The sequence below is a fragment of the Elephas maximus genome, chromosome 25 (assembly GCF_024166365.1).
Source record: "Elephas maximus indicus isolate mEleMax1 chromosome 25, mEleMax1 primary haplotype, whole genome shotgun sequence".
In the NCBI taxonomy this organism is placed as follows: domain Eukaryota; kingdom Metazoa; phylum Chordata; class Mammalia; order Proboscidea; family Elephantidae; genus Elephas; species Elephas maximus.
This window is the reverse complement of record NC_064843.1, coordinates 41,598,769-41,615,982: the sequence shown is the minus strand read 5'-3', so window position 1 is coordinate 41,615,982 and position 17,214 is coordinate 41,598,769. Positions and strand designations below refer to the sequence as shown.

Here is a 17,214-nt window from a genome sequence, read left to right as displayed (position 1 = left end):
GGTGCGCTCGGAGTCCTGGGGTCGGCGGCTGGCGGCGGTCTCTCCGCCCGGCCTTTTTATGCCTGGAGGCCTCGCCAGCGGAGCACCGGCTAAGAGGGCGGCCGCATTACTGGTCACAGCGGGTCGCTGAGGGTCAGGTCCTGTGCGCCCCGCGCGCCCTCTCATTTGCAGGGTCCAGATGGGGGTCAAGGTCATCGCTTCGGCTAATTGGCTAATTGACCACCGTTGGCGCAGACGGTGGCTGCCACGCGGGGAGAGGGAGGAGGTTGAGATGATTTGTGCCCCAGGATGGGACAGGGAGTGTGTGTCTGTGGTGGCGGTGGTGGGGGGGTGGTGGCCCAGTCAAGGACTGTGTTGTCAAACTCCTAATACCTCGAGTGTGTTGGGGTGGCGGGGGGGGGGGCAGTCCAGCCGTTCTAGGCGGAATAAGGCTCCAGCAGGATTCCCCACCCACCCCCTTGACCCTCCGTCACGCGCATTATTGTCCCGATGCTAGAAAGGTCTCCTCTTCCTGAGGCCGCACTTCCTGGACACCCCTCCACCACCAACACCCACTTCCCTGCATTTGGCATCTGAAAGGGAAAAGATCGCAGCTTCATTTTCTCTAACCTCTAGCGGAAATTCGCCTTTCTTCCAACTAAGAGGCAACAACCAGGGATGTCTGTGGCCATGAAATGGCGGATATCGCTGTTGTTAGTTGTGGTGGAATCGATTCCCACTCATGGCACCAGGAGCAGGCGTGTGTTCCGAGGGACTGCGTGGCTTGCAGCCGTCAACCTTCCCGCTAGTAAGTAGTTCAGCACTTTTCCACTTAACTGTTTGCCTTAACCAAGGAGTCCTCATCACATCACAGCTACTGCAAACGTCCCTATTGTTTAGCCTGTCATCACTTTGAAGTTATGGGAGTTACTGGGACTGTACTGGTAGGGCCACTAGGTCTCCTTTATCTAAATGCGTTAAATAAAGCACCACATGTGTGACTAAATCACAAATTTGTCTAAACTTTTTGTTAGCTGGGTATAAATAGAATTTGTTTCCTTTGTAATCCCCTCTCTTATTTTATGCATTTTAAAAGAATGCTTTTTTGCATTTTAAATACATCACAAAATGAAAATAATTAAAAGAGAGGCTGTCTCTGTGGAAGGGGTGTTGGTCACCATTATGAAGGGGAGTGGGGCCACCCAGATGCCCCTTCAAGAAAAAACTTGTTGCCCAGCTGCTGGGAGTGTGCTCAGCAGAGGGGCTTCAGGGCCTCCTCAGCGGCAGAGAGCTCCTGCCACACACACTCTTCCCAAGGGCCCACATCAATGGCGGTGCCATTTTGGCTCAATGCAGGACAGCTCTGAAGAGCCATTTGGTGCCAGAGCTCCCAGCGGGGTCAGCTGAGGCCCCCATTGCATTCTTCACCCTCTGCCCACTCCCTTTTCCTTCCCCCCTTCCACAGGTGTGACCCCTGGCACTCTAATCAACATCTTGCATGTTGAACTCCTCAAAGGCTGCTCCCTAGGGAGCCCAACCAGCAATAGAAATAAGGCCAATGTCAGAGAGACCAGGCTCAGTAGGGCCAGTCCCATCGTGTTCCCTCTTGTGGCCCTTCTGGAGGAGAGTGCAAAAGCTGCTGGGACCTGCCTTCATCCACTGCCTGGTGCTGAGTAGGTCGCAGAGGCCGGCTGACCCCCAGCCCTAGCGTGAGCTCCCCACCACTGAGGAGAAGCCGGTCAGGCTGACCTGGAGTACCAGTCAGCAGATCTTGTTTCTCACCGAAATTAGCTCATTGGCATTGCCAGCCTAGTATTGTCACCAGAAAGGCCTCCCACACACACTGTGGGCACACTGACCTCAGGGCTAACACATGCACATAAATTGCCGTAGCATAATGTCCCCCACATTGTGGGCATTTCATCCTCTGTTCAACAACTGCTCAGCTTAAGATGGACTAAACTATGTAACCTCACAGGTGCTTTCTCTAGTTGTGATTTGTTCCCATGGATTTCTGGGTAGGGGTGGATGGGACAGTCATACAAACACTGTCTTATCTCTCTTTGAGACTTTTTTCAAGATTTTCATTTTATTTCTATTTTTCTTTAAGGTTTTTACTTGACTTTTATTATAAACCCAGGTACCATTACTGATGCCTAGGAAACACCAGTGAACAAAACCAGCAAAAACCCCTGCCCTCGTGGATTTTGTTCCAGCGGAAGGGGAAAGGTGTTAAAATATGTTTATTATATTTTATTTTTTATATTTTAGTGGGTTCGAAGGTAATAAGTGCAGTCCTCTTCGTAAAGATGACATTTGAGCAAAGAAAAAGGAGCTAAGGAAATAAGCCATGTGGATATTGAAGGGCATATTTATTAATCATCTATTGCTGAGTAACAAATTACCACAATGTTAGCAACTTAAAACGAAGCCCATTTATCATCTCAGCTTTCATGGGTCAGGAGTCCAGGCACAGCATGGCTTAGCTGGGTCCTCAGTCCAGGGTCTCACTACCTTACAGTCAAGGCATCAGGAGGTTACATTTCTTCCTGGAGCCCAGGTGATTGTTGGCAAAATTCATTTGCTTGCAGCTGTAGCAGTCACAGAGCCCTGGAGGTGCAGTGGTTAAGAGCTTGACTGCCAACCAAGAGGTTGGCAGTTTGAATCTACCAGCTGCTCCCTGGAAACCCCGTGGGGCAGTTCTATCCTGTCCTAAGGGTTGCTATGAGTAGGAATTGACTTGACGGCGACAGGTTTGGTTTGGTTTGGGTTTTAATTACATCAGAGCCACCCAGGAAAATCTCCCTTTTGATTTACTCAAAGTCAAACTGATTAGGCACCTTAATTGTTGTTGTTGGGTGCCATCTAGTCAGTTCTGACTCATAGCAACCCTATATATAACAAAACAAAACTTTGCCCAGTCCTACACCATCCTCACAATAGTAGGTACGTTTGAGCCCATTGTTGCAGTCCCTATGTCAATCCATCTCACTGAGTGGCTTCTCTTTTTCACTGACTCTCTACTTTAACAATCTCGATGTCCTTCTTCAGGGACTGGTCCCTCCTGATAACATGTCCAAAGTAAGCGCGACAAAGTCTTCCCATTCTTGCCTCTAGGAGCATTCTGGCTGTACTTCGTCCAAGGCAGATTTGTCATTCTTCTGGCAGTCCATGGTATACTTGATATTCTTTGCCAACACTGTAATTCAAAGGCATTAATTCTTCTTCTGTCTTCCTTATTCATTGTCCAGCTTTTGCATGTATATGAGGCAATAGAAAGTATCATGGCTTGAGTCAGGCACACCTTAGTCATCAAAGTAACATCTTTACTTTTTAAGATTTTAAAGAGGTCTTTTGCAGCAGATTTGCCTAAGTGCAATACATCATTTAATTCTTGACTACTACTTCCATGGGTGTTGATTGTGCATCCAAGTAAAATGAAATCCTTGACAACTTCAATCCTTCTGTTTATCATGATGTGGGAATTTTTGTCTTCTTTATGTAGAGGTGTAATCCATACTGAAGGCTGTAGTCTTTGACCTTCATCAGTAAGTGCTTCAAGTCCTCTTTACTTTCAGCAAGCAAGTTTGTGTCATCTGCATATTGCAGGTTGTTAATGAGTCTCCCTCCAATCCTGATGCTGGGTTCTTCATACACCCCAGCTAATCGGATTATTTGCTCAGCATACAGATTGACTAAGCACGGTGAAAGGATACAACCCTGACACACAACTTGTTTATTTTAAACCACGCAGCATCCCCTTGATCTGTACAAACTCTCCTGTACCAGTTCCACATGAGTACAATTAAGTTTTCCAGAATTCCTTTCTTCACAATGTTATCCGTAATTTGTTATGATCCACACAGTCGAATGCCTTTGCATAGTCAATAAAACACAGGTAAATATCTTTCTGGTGTTCTTTGCTTTCAGCCATGGTCCATCTAACATCAGTAATGATATCCCTCCCGCATCCTCTTCTGAATTGGGTTTGAATTTCTGGCAGTTTCCTATTGATTGATATGCACCTGCAGCCATTTTTGAACCAACAGATTGTGGAAAATTTCAAACAATATTATGAATACCACATGTGAGCAAAATTTTGCTGAAGATAATTAAAAAACCAAAAACCCTCTGCGTAGAGTTGATTTAGATTCATAGTGAACCTACAGGATAAAGTACAACTGCCCCATAGGATTTCCAAGGAGTGCCTGGTGGATTCCAGCTGTCCACCTTTTGGTTAGCAGCCACTAACGACTATGCCACCAGGGTTTCCATAATTCAAAAGGGACCTTAATTACAGCTGTAAAATCCCTTCACCCACAGGTTAATAGCCATATACCTTCAAGGAAGACTAGAGAATTCGACTTCTACCCAATAAACTGATTCCTTTGTACCTGAAATGTTCTTTTTAACGAGTTTCCAAGGAACACCTGGTGGATTGGAACTGCCATTAGCAGCCGTAGGACTTAACCACTACGCCGCCAGAATTTCCGACAGAGTATTAGATGATGTTATATTAATGTTTAATTTCTTGAGTAGACGATGGCCTTTTGGTTATCTTGGAGAATGACCTTGTTCTGACCTTGTCATGGAGAATGACCTTGGATGTTCAAGTATTTAGGAGTTAAGTGGCATGATGTCTGCAACTTACTTTCAAATAAGTGTGTGTGAATGACAGAGAGAGAGAGAGAGATGGACATGGCAGATGCATGGAGAACAAAGACAATGTGGTTTCCGGGGACAGAGATTGAGGGAATAACAACTATATATTCCTGGGGTCTTTCGTGACTTCTTTTGTTTCTTTTTTAAATAATGTGGTCAACTTTATCAATTTTATGCTTTAAATTTTTGAGGGCCTGTCATATCTTAAGGAGCTTTGGTGGTGCAGTGGTTACACGCTCTGCTGCTAACAGAAAGGTCGGTGTTTGGAAACCACCAGCCGTTCTGAGGGAGAAAGAAATGGCAGTCAGCTTCCGAAAAGATTAAAGCTTCCGAAAAGATTACAGCCTTGGAAACCCTGTGAGGCAGTTCTATTCTGTCCTATAGGGTCACTCTGAGGCAGAACTGACTCGCGGCAACGTTTTTTTTTTAATCTTAAGGAGCTCTGCCCTCTGCTGGATACAGGGGGAGCAGCAGGGCAGATCTTGGCCGCTGCAATTCATTGCCAATTGCACAGTTTGTTGGCTGTATTTCATTGTATTTTTAGGCCATGGAATGATTTTGAAATCATTCTCCAATTTCAATACAAATAATAGTAATATCATCTAATATGTATTGAGTATTACTATGTCCCAGGCACTGATCTTAGCTTTGCATGAATTTCTTATTTAATCACCACTATTTTTTTTTTTTATAGTCTTACATCATCAGTTGGCCAGGAAGCTCTCTTCTGTATTTCTTGGCATAGGCGAGTGAGCACCTCCAAGGCTGCATCTGTTTGTTGAAACATCTCAGTTGATATTCCATCAATTCCTGGAGCCTTGTTTTTCGCCAATGCCTTCAGAGCAGCTTGGACTTCTTCCTTCAGTACCATTGGTTCCTGACCGTATACCACCTCTTGAAATAGTTGAATATCGACTAATTCTTTTTGGTATAATGACTCTGTGTATTCCTTCCATCTTCTTTTGATAACATCACACGCAAGCAAAATTCTGCTGAAGATCATTCAAAAATGGCTGCAGCAGTATATCGACAGGGAGCTGCCAGAAATTCAGGCCGGTTTCAGAAGAGGACGTGGAACCAGGGATATCATTGCTGATGTCAGATGGATCCTGACTGAAAGCAGAGAATACCAGAAGGATGTTTACCTGTGTTTTATTGATTATGCAAAGTTATTTGACTGTGTGGATCATAACAAACTATGGATAACACTGCGAAGAATGGGAATTCCAGAACACTTAATTGTGCTCATGAGGAACTTTTACATAGATGAAGAGGCAGTTGTCCAGACAGAACAAGGAGATACTAATTGGTTTAAAGTCAGGAAAGGTGTGCGTCAGGGTTGTATTCTTTCACCATACCTATTTAATCTGTATGCTGAACAAATAATCCGAGAAGCTGGACTATATGAAGAAGAACAGGGCATCAAGATTGGAGGAAGACTCATTAACAACCTGCAGTATGCAGATGACACAACCTCCCTTGCTGAAAGTGAAGAGGATTTGAAGCACTTACTAATGAAGATCAAAGACCACAGCCTTCAGTATGGATTACACCTCAACATAAAGAAAACAAAAATCCTCACAACTGGACCAATGAGCAACATCATGATAAACGGAGAAAAGAATGAAGTTATCAAGGATTTCATTTTACTTGGATCCACAATCAACAGCCATGGAAGCAGCAGTCAAGAAATCAAAAGACGCATTGCACTGGGCAAACCTGCTGCAAAGGACCTCTTCAAAGTGTTGAAGAGCAAAGACGTCACCCTGAAGACTAAGGTGCACCTGACCCAAGCCATGGTATTTTCAATCGCATCATATGCATGTGAAAGCTGGACAATGAATAAGGAAGACCAAAGAAGAGTTGACGCCTTTGAATTGTGGTGTTGGAGAAGAATATTGAATATATCATGGACTGCCAAAAGAACGAACAAATCTGTCTTAGAAGAAGTACAACCAGAATGCTCCTTAGAGGCAAGGATGGCGAGACTGCATCTTACATACTTTGGACATGTTGTCAGGAGGGATCAGTCCCTGGAGAAGGACATCATGCTTGGCAGAGTACAGGGTCAGCGGAGAAGAGGAAGATCCTCAATGAGGTGGATTGACACAGTGGCTGCAACAATGAGCTCAAGCATAACAACAATTGTAAGGATGGCGCAGGACCAGGCAGTGTTTTGTTCTGTTGTGCATAGGGTCGCTATGAGTCAGGATCGACTCAACGGCACCTAACAGCAACAACAACATAGCCTTACAGTCTTACTAGACTTATAGTCTTACTTCTGAGGAAGCTGCAGCACAGAGAGACTAAGAAACATTCCCAAGGACACTCAGCTAGTAAGAGGGGAGCTGGGATTGAAACCCAGGGTGACTACGCCTGGCTTGGTGTAACTGCTAAGCTATGTAATCCGTCATGGTGCTTTCTCTGGTTTTGATTTGTTCGCATGGATTTCTGGGTAAAGGTGGGTGGTGACAGTCATGCAAACACTGTCTTATCTGAGTTTTTTTTCAAGGTTTTGGTTTTATTTCTGTTATAAACCCACAAAAGGGCCCAGAAAACCCGGAGAGGAGACTCAATCACCTTAAGCTGCCCCCAGATCAATTCTTCCCCCTTTGCAAATCAGTTTGCAAAGATCAGCTCCCCGTCCCCCCCCTCAAAAAAAATACACACTTAAATCTCACCAGTTCAGAAAGTAATTGAAGTACTGGAAATCTGCTATTTAAGTTTTTCTGTAAGTGCTGAATGTCTCAGGCAGCAGTAAAATATTCAGAAGAAAAAACCATGTGTTTCACACAGGGTGTGACAATCCTGATAAACGATGACAAAGGGCATACGGTTCCTTATAAACTGTGCTCATTTAATATGTATTTAAAGATGACTTTTGCCAAACTTTAGTTTGCAGATATTTTACATGAAACCTTTCCTGACAAGCACAGTATGTATGTATCTTATTAAATGTTGGGATTAAACTATATTTGTTTTTAGAATAAACTACATTTAAAAGTTTCAGAATGCTTTCTTGATTAAAAAAAAAAAAAAGCTAGTGGTAAGCTATGTTTTCAACTACAGTTTTTGCAGAATTTCAGAAAGTATAAATCCCTAATTGTCAGACTATATTTTTTTTTATTACTGTTCCAAATTTCATTTCACTCCTTATTAAAAAAAAAAAAAAAGCCGTGAGGAAGGTGCTTCCACAGCTCTCAGGTCCGCGGGAGGCTAGAAGCCTGCAAACTGCATTCGCCAGCCTCACTTGCCCGCTGGCTCCCAGTGGTTTATGACAATGGGTGGCGCTGGTGAAACCTTTTTTTTTTTTTTTTTTTTAAGGCCAGCAGAGGAGAGGATCACCGCTTTCCCGCTCAGCTCCTGGGGGCACCTCTGGCAGCAACGGCAGGCGAGCCTAGGCTCCGGGCTCCTGTTCAGGCGCTGCGCTTCCACAGCACCGTGGGCCCTGGCTCTGGCGGTGTTGGGCGGCTGTGGGGTGGCCAGGTTGACGTTGCTATCTCAGTTATGGATTTCTCACATAAAACCCCACCCCCAGACAATTTTTCTTCCTCGGTAGCCAGCATTAAAAAAAAAAAAAAATGAAGGAAGGAAGAAAGGGAAGAAAAGAAAAAGGAAGTTGTGATATGTATAATTCAACTTTCCAGAGATCTTCAACCGCTTCCCTGCGTGCTTTTGTCCTCAGGGAAGGGATATGCCCAGACATTGGACACCTGGGCTTAAGAGGGCAGCTGCCTACCGCTGGTGACCGTGGTGGGGGGTCTTTATTTCCGTTACTGGAAACCCTGCTGGCATCGTGGTTAAGTGCTAAGGCTGCGAACTAAAGAGTTGGCAGTTCGAATCCGCCAGGCTCTCTTTGGAAACTCTATGGGGCAGTTTTACTCTGTCCTATAGGGTCGCTATGAGTCGGAATCGACCGGACGGCGCTGAGTTTGGTTTTGGTTTGGTTACCGCGCCCTCTTGTGGCACTACAGTGAGATTCTTCCTTGCAGGTTTTGTACCTATAGACTGAACTAGGAAACTGACCCAGGGAGCCCTCGTGGCGCAACGGTTAAGCGCTGGGCTGCCTACATTAAGGTCTAAGGTTTGAATCCACCAGCCGCTCTGCAGAAGAAAAAATCTGAGAATTCCGCTCCCGCAAAGATCCGTTGCCACCGAGTCAATTCCGACTCATAGCGACCCTATAGGACGGAATAGGACTGCCACATAGTGCCCGTAAAGATTTAAAAAAAAAAAAAGATTACAGCCTAGGAAATCCTATAGGGCAGTTGACTGGACGGCACGTGAGAAAAACCTGTGATAATTTATAAATGGGAACCTAATATGGTATGTAAACTTTAACTAAAAACACAATAAAATATTATTAAACAAAACAAAACTGACCCAAACAGTGTTCTGTTTCTTGACAAGGGTGTTCATTTTATAATCATTCATTAAGCTTTGCATTTATGGCTTATGCACTTACCTGCACTGAGGAAATATTCATTAAATCATCTATCAGGAAAAATGACCAGCATTAACATGAGGTCTACAAGTCTCAGGTTTTATTAGTTGCAATATTGCTTTTGACTTCCTATTTGGGAAGGAAAAAGAGTTCCGGGATTTGAGACTTCCTGCTAGAATTGCCCTTATTTCAGTAGTCAACCAGCTGATCTGGGGGACTGGGCTTGTTTCTTAGATACCCATTCATTCAACTCCATACTTAAGGACAGGGAAATAACCACAGTTATGCTGGGGAGGGGGATTTCCCAAAGGCTTCAGAGAATATAGCCTTGGCGATAGAAATGACAGCCGGAAATCACATAATAAGATTTTGCAAGACCAATGACTTAGTCATTGCAAAGACCGTTTTTTTCAACATAAACAGTGACTATACAAGCGGATCTTGCCAGATGGAATACACGGAAATCAAATTGACTACATCTGTGGAAAGACACGATGGAAAAGCTCAATATCATCAGTCAGAACAAGGCGAATGGTCAACTGTGGAACAGACATCAATTGCTCATATGCAAGTTCGAGTTGAAGCTGAAGAAAATTAGAACAAGTTTACAAAAGCCAAAGTATGACCTTGAGTATATTTCACCTGAATTTAGAGACCATCTCAAGGATATATTTGACTCATTAAACACTAATGATGAAGACAGATGAGTTGTGGGACATCATACATGAAGAAAGCAAGAGGTCATTAAAAAGACGAGAAAGAAAGAAAAGACCAAAATGGAAGTCAGAATAGACTCTGAAACTTGCTCTTGATCATCAAATAGCTAAAGCAAAAGGAAGAAATGATGAAGTAAAAGAGCTGAGCAGAAGATTTCAAAGGGGGGCTTGAGAAGACAAAGTATTATAATGAAATGTGCAAAGACCTGGATTAGAAGACCAAAAGGAAAGAACATGCTTGGCATTTCTCAAGCTGGAAGAATTGAAGAAAAATTCAAGCCTTGAGTTGCAACATTGGAGGCTTCTACAGGGAAAATATTAAACAATGCAGGAAGCATCAAAAGAAGATGAAAAGAATACACAGAGTCACTGTACAAAGAATTTGTTGACGTTCAACCATTTCAGGAGGTAGCATATGATCAAGAACTGATGGTACTGAAGGAAGAAGTCCAAGCTGCACTGAAGGGAATGGCGAAAACAAGGCTTCAGGAATTGATGGAATATCAATTGAGATGTTTCAATGAACAGATGCAGCGCTGGAGGTGCTCACTTGTGTATGCCAAGAAACTTGGAATACAGCTATCTAACCAACCAACTGGAAGGGATCCATATTTGTGCCCATTCCAAAGAAAGGTGATCCAACAGAATGTGGAAATTATTGACTGATATCATTAACATTACACACAAGTAAAATTTTGCTGAAGATCATTCAAAAGTGGTTGCAGGCAGGGAGTACATTGCTGGGGGCAGATAGAAAATTACAACAAGAAGTTAATGCCCTTGAAGAAGCAATTTTATATATAGGACAAGAAATCACTAATCTCAAAGTGCGACTTACTTTGAGATGCCATGTAAGTTTCAAATGGATTTGTGTTACTCCAATGCCTGTAAATACTACCATACATAATTGGGAAAAAATCAAAAATCATATCCAGGGCATATGGAATCATTCCGATTTGAGTTTTAATATTGACAAATTACATATGGAAATACAAGATATTACAAAAGCAGAAAAAGATTTTTCCTCTTCTCAAACAGCCAAACAATTTATTGATTCCTTAAATTCCTTTATTCAAAAACATAGTCTTAAAAACATTCTGTTAAACACGGGTATTTCTTTATGTTTATTCTTGATTTTGTTGTTCTTTCTTCCAGTCATCTTCCGAATCTTAAATCAAGCTATCCAAAAGGTGGCTTCAGATCTTCATCTGGTGAAATTAAAAAATAAAAAAGGGGGAGATGCTGGGAGCCAGGCTGCAAGGGCGGCCCCTCTGCACCCACTGCCCCCAGCATAAACATCAAAGAATCCCTGAAAAGTCAGGAGGAGCCAGGCTGCAAGGGCGGCCCCTCTGCACCCACTGCCCCCAGCATAAACATCGAAGAATTCCTGAAAAGTCAGGAATATCTCTGTCATCTGTGTTCTGTTTCTGTTTCATTTTCAGCCTGTGTATAGCAGAATGTATAAGTATAAAATTCCATTATAGATTTAGGGACCTTTGGAGGAGGGCGTCCTACTCATAATCCCCTGGTAAAATCCCGGGCAGGGACAGCCCGTGTATTACCTGAGGATCAACATGAAGTTGTCTTAGGGGGAAAACGAATAGCTCGACTATGGAAAACTAAAACAGGATGGTGGAATCCTGGTATTTACCGAGGCCCTTTTGTGATTAAACCACCACCCACACATGATCCCATAAAAGTGGAAAAACAAAAGGCAGTGAGTTCTCTCAGCCAATTTCTCAGCCAATTACAGGTCAACCTTCTCGTCTACCCCGCTCACTGCTGCGCTTGACTGGTCTTTGGGTATAGAGATTGGGCTAATTGTCCTTGGCATAATCGTGGACAATATAATGTAACCCAAAGTGGCTGGACTTCAAGAACTTGGCCACCCTGGACAAGATGGACAAAGCCTATGTGGCAATGGTTTTGCAAAAAGATTAATTGTTATAAAAACTGTGGAAGGTATTGCAAGATTAAGCATAAGTGTAAAGCAGTATGAAGTCAATTGTTACTTTAAATCAACTAAACAAAAACTCATTGTATTTGTGTGCGCATGCAGAACTGTACTATGTGTCACTTGGAAAATTATGTCTCTGGGAAATAATGTTTATGATTATATCTTGCACTGCCCCTTTGTTGATCATGCGATGTTATGCTTTTGTAAGCTTATGATATAAAAGACCATGTAAAAAATAAAGAGAGGCTTCTTCTTCTGCAGAATGAAAATATAAGACACACTACCTCTCATTCTTTTTCGCCGAACTCTACCCCTCCTCTGGTAACCCTGTTCATTGCTGAGGCTGGCCCCCGGCAGTACATCAACAGGGAAGTGGCAGAAGTTCAAGCCAGATTCAGAAGAGGATGTGGAATGAGGGATATCATTGCTGATGTCAGATGGATATTGGCTGAAAGCAGAGAATACCAGAAAGGTGCTTACCTGTGTTTTATTGGCTATGCAAAGGCATTCGACTGTGTGGATCATAATAAATTATGGATAACATTGTGAAGAACGGGAACACTCAGTTGTGCTCATGTGGAACCTGTACGTAGAACAAGAGGCAGTCATTCAAACAAAACAAGGGAATACTGTGTGGTTTAAAGTCAGGATTGTATCCTTTCACCATGTTTATTTAATCAGCAAATAACCTGAGAAGCTGGACTATATGAAGAAGAACATGGCATCCGGATTGGAGGAAGACTTATTAACAACCTTCTATATGCAGATGACACAATCTTGCTTGCTGAAAGCAAAGAGGACTTGAAGCACTTCCTGATGAAGATCAAAGACTCCAGCCTTCAGTATGGATTGCACCTCAACATAAAGAAAACAAAAATCCTCACAACTAGACCAATAAGCAACATCACGATAAATGGAGAAAAGACTGAAGTTGTCAAGGGTTTCATTTTACTTGGATCCTCAATCAACACCCATGGAGGCAGCAGTCAAGAAACCAAATGACATGTTGCATTGGGCAAATCTGCTGCAAAAGACTTCTTGAAAATCTTAAACAGAAAAGATGTCACCTTGAGGACTAAGGTGTGCCTGACCCAAGCCATGGTGTTTTAAATCGCCTCATATGCATGTGAAAGCTGGACAGTGAATAAGAAAGACGAAAGAACTGACGCCTTTAATTATGGTGTTGGCTAAGAGTACTGAACGTATCATGGACTGCCAGAAGAACAAACAAATCTGTCTTGAAAGAAGTACAGCCAGAATGCTCCTTAGAAGCAAGGACGGCGAGACTTCATCTCAAGTACTTTGGACATGTTATCAGGAAGGACCTGTCCCTGGAGAAGGACATCATGCTTGGTAGAGGGTAGTGAAAGAAAGACTCTAGCCGAGATGAACTGACACAGTGGCTGCAACAATGGGCTTGAGCATAGCAACGATTGTGAGGATGGTGCAGGGCCGGGGAGTGTCTTGTTCTGTTGTACATAGGGTTACTGTGAGCTGGAACCAACTCAACAGCACCTAACAACAACAACACAGGTTTACACAAGCTACCCCTCAAGACCTCGCCTACTTATAGCATCCCATCCCCCAGACATCATGGTGGTACCTCTCACTGATGTCGTGCTGCTTTTCCTGGGGAACTGGAAGGGGCAAGAACCCTGGGTGTCACGATAAAACATCTACATCTGACTGGAGAGACAAATCCTGGGGAAATGGCTCTCAGTGAGGTTCCTGGGCATCGCCATGTCTCGAATGTCTCAAGCAAAACACAAATTGCACCTATGTCTTGATCCATCTTCTCTGCCCAAATGTACAGAAGACACAGTGGGACCCCTCAAATCTTGGCAAGGGTGCTTACATTTAGGTATCCTGACCCAATGCATTTAGTTGGTAGCCCCCAAATCTAACATCCTCAAGTGGGGCCTAGAGCAAAAGACGATTCTCCAGGTGGTCCAGGCTGCAGCAAGTATGATTTGGTAACTCTGGCTCTTGAAACCCTGTAGAGCTCACGTCGTAGCAGACCCAAACCCTATGTGGAACCGGAGGCAAGAATCAGAAGAAACCCTAGTGTTTTTTGAGCAAAGCCATGCCCATGAGGTAAACCATCCAGGTTCCTGCCAGAGATTAGGCGTTCTATTGTGGGATGTCACACAGCAGGGATCTGATAGCCTACCTATGCACTCTGTGACCCCTTACATGCAGGTACAGATGGAATTGGGCTTGAGATGCCTATTTGTGTCTATACCAACAAGACTGTGCATAGAAAATACAAATGCTGAAGCTTGGTTTGCATGACATATTGGCATCAGCTAACAGTGGGCTAGGGTGGTACAGCCCATGCAGGACACTAAAGGACAGCAGTGAAAGGAAATCAGCCCAAAGGGAGAGCTCCAAGAAGATATCAAATTGTCCCCTTTATCTGAAGAGACGGGTGGCCTGCATTAAGGACATACATGGGGTCAGGGCCTTGGAAATAAAAAAATGAAGATTGTGATGAGCTTGGGGAGTACATTACACAGAGCTGGGTCTCCTGTGTCCCATGTGAAAGCTCACCACAGGCTTTCACTGCAGGGGGACTGGATGGTCCACTCTTCTCACCATGACAAAGCCCAAAGGGTAAACATAGTTGCCAAACCACAGCCCAATGTGATGCCCATCAGCTCCCAACCCCAAAGTAATGCTAAGCATCTGAAGTCAGGGATGCACAGTGCTGACTAGGCTTAGTGTCAGGGAGGAGAAAACGCTATCCCAGCCTAAGGAGGGAAGCCATTGCTATCAGGGGTGCGAGCACCATGCCACCAGGTTCCTCTGCCTGCACCTCTGTGCCTGCTTCCTCATCTGGGACATGAGGGGTTGTCTACCTTCCGTAACAGAAATTCCATTTATTAGGGTTCCCAGGCCCTCCTTTCAATGTGGGAATCACGGAGAGAAGCTAGAACTCCCTTTCCTCTGGTGGTATCTAGGCAAGTTAAGATGAACCGGGGGAAAACAGCAGCAGCTTTGCTCAGAGAACCCTACAACCCCATCTCAGACGTTGCTTGAAAGCCTGTGTCTGGATAGGGGCCATGATCTATATGCTCAATCCTATCTATATTCAGCCTTCTGAACCTCAAACATTTCTGGTCCAAGTGCTTGACAAGCCACACTGGCCTTGCACAGCTTTGGTCAACCAGGCCTCCCCTGCTACCGCCAATGTGGCGGGTGGGCCAAGGAAGTTGGGGGTATCAAGGCAGATGTGGATCACTGAGGCTGCGGGAAGGAATGGGGTCTTCTCCTTGTCTTCTGTGTCCTGGGACACAACAGACGATGGCTAGCAAAGCCCAGGATCAAGCAGGGACAGACCCTTTGCCAATGGTTAGCTTGTGGCCCAGATACTAGGTAAACTCTGCTCCTAGCTGTGCCCTAAAGCCCTATGTCAGGGGTCAGCAAATCTTGTAATGCACCATATAATAAATATTTGACTTTGCAGGTGATTCGGTCAGTGTTGCAACATTTCATCTCTGCCACTGTAGTGCTCAAGTAGTCTATGAATGGACACAGCTCTGTTCCAGTAAAACTTTATTTATAAAAGTTGACAGCAGGCTAGATTTGGCTCATGGGCTGCAACTGACCACTCCTGCCACTGATGATAGTAGGGAGACGACCTGGCTGCCCGAGGGACTGGGACCCCTCCTCAGTGAGATGGAAACCCCTCTAGGGTAGGTGTTATGCTGAGGGTCATTGCTAAGGGCAGAACAGGGCCCGTGTTTGGAAGTTTCTGACCAAGTGGTGGGTACAAAGGCCAATGCGAGGGCCGTGCTGCAGCTCGCCGAGTTTCCTTATAAGAGGCACCAACTGCTTTACTTCAGATCAGGCCCAACGCTCTTGCCCTCACACATACAGGGTCCTTATGGGGCCCCTAGGAGCCCTCATCCTGTGGCCTGACCACCTGTCCCTCTCTAGTGATAGCCCAGTTGTAGCTCTTCGGTGAGTCCAAAGCTTCTTCTACTCGCGCCTCCAGATTCTCCCGGGTGATGAAGCTTTTCGCCTCCTCCTATTGGGAGAGAAAGCAGATGAATGGCAGCCCTTGAACACATGCCGGCCCACCCACAAGGCCACTGGCCTTCAGCTTCAGCCCCCTTAAGGAGAGGCTCCAGCTCTTCCTGGGGAATGACCATCTGGAGTCCAGGTCCTCTTTGAATGTCCCACTGACCTTCCAGTGGAGTGCCCATGGCAGCCTTGCCATGCTCCTCTCTTGGACAGTCATCCCCAGACACCTCAGCCAGAATCCCAAGTGCCACCTGTGGCAATCTCATGTTCCTCAGGGTGAAATCAGTCCTATTGTCTGGTCATCTCTTAGTTTCTCTCAGACTCACTCTTCTACTTCTACTACTTTAATTAAAGCCTAATTTTTTCTTGCAGGATTTCTCCTCTGGTCTCCCTGATTTTAACTCTCCCACCTCCCAATCCTATTTAACTCTTGCAATAACTTTATCACCTTCAGGACAAAACACCAACTCCCTGTGGAAGGCGTGGGTCTCTCCCACAAACGCTGGCTTACCATGGCTAGCCACCTGTCATCTCCGTGCCTCACAGGCAGGTCCTTGTGCTCCTCACCCAAATCCTCACCCACTTTTTCTTAAGGCACTCTGGTGCCCCACTTGTTCGCCGCCCCCGCCCCAGACGCGGCCCACCTGCAGCTGCAGCACTTCCCGCTCCTTGAGCTGCACCCAGGCCTGAGTCTCCTGGGCCTTGAGGGCCTGCTCCTCCGCCCGCAGCCGCTCCTGCTCCCGCGCCTCCTGCAGCAGCCTCGCCATCCTGGAGGGGGCGAGAGGCCGAGACTGGGCGCTGCTGGGTCTCCCCCCGCTGGCCTGGCAGCCCGCTCCGCTGCCCACCCGCCTCACCGCAGCTCGTGCAGCCGCTGGTTTTCCGCCCGGTTCCAGGCCATCATCTCCCGGTGCTCGGCGGCCTTCTGCCGGGCTCTGCGCTCGGCCAGGACCCCGACTCTGGACTCGTACAGGTTCTTCCGCACCTCGGTCGCAAACTCCACCCTAGGGGGAGACGCGCCTACCGTCAGCAGCTTCCTCGCCCCCTGACCCAACACACCCCTGAGGGGGCGGGCGGCCGCCTCCTCGCCTGCCGTCACCCACCTGAGGGCGCGCACGATCTGGCGGTACTCCCGGTAACGCTCGGTCAGCACGAAGAACTCCGCAGGATCGACCGCGGGCGGCGTCGTCACGCGTCCGACCTTGGACTTGGCTGGCGGGTCGTGGCGGGTCTTGCGGCCGCGCGTGGGGAGCAACACCAGGGCAGGGGGCCGGCGCGGGGGCCGCGCGCCCAGGCGGCTCAGCGCGCGCAGCATGGCCGCGTCGGCTCACGGCGTCCGGGGCGCCGCCATGGCATCGCCGTGACCCGGAAGCGGCCGCGGGGCACCATGGGACGCGCCGTCCCGGGCTCCGCCTCCCCACCCTCCGGAAGGG

The 17,214-nt window shown here is 46.0% G+C and overlaps 1 protein-coding gene across 1 annotated transcript; it reads right to left on the bottom strand.

Moving 5' to 3' along the window:
- Positions 1–15,300: 15,300 nt before the first annotated feature.
- On the bottom strand, positions 15,301–17,142 carry MRPS26 (mitochondrial ribosomal protein S26). Its single transcript, XM_049869825.1, has 4 exons — positions 16,885–17,142; positions 16,639–16,785; positions 16,429–16,552; positions 15,301–15,788 (listed from the first exon to the last, which is right to left on the bottom strand). Exons 1-4 carry the CDS (start codon positions 17,094–17,096, stop codon positions 15,654–15,656), a joined length of 618 nt encoding a protein of 205 aa, XP_049725782.1. The 5' UTR covers positions 17,097–17,142; the 3' UTR covers positions 15,301–15,653.
- Between the last annotated feature and the right edge of the window lie 72 nt (positions 17,143–17,214).

Coding starts and splice junctions, on each gene's coding strand:
- MRPS26 (XM_049869825.1), bottom strand. CDS start 17,096: ATGCTGCGCGCGCTGAGCCGCCTGGGCGCGCGGCCCCCGCGCCGGCCC. Junction 16,553..16,638: donor CAGCGGCTGCACGAGCTGCG/GTGAGGCGGGTG, acceptor CGCCCCCTCCAG/GATGGCGAGGCTGCTGCAGG. Junction 15,789..16,428: donor GGGAAGTGCTGCAGCTGCAG/GTGGGCCGCGTC, acceptor CTCTCCCAATAG/GAGGAGGCGAAAAGCTTCAT.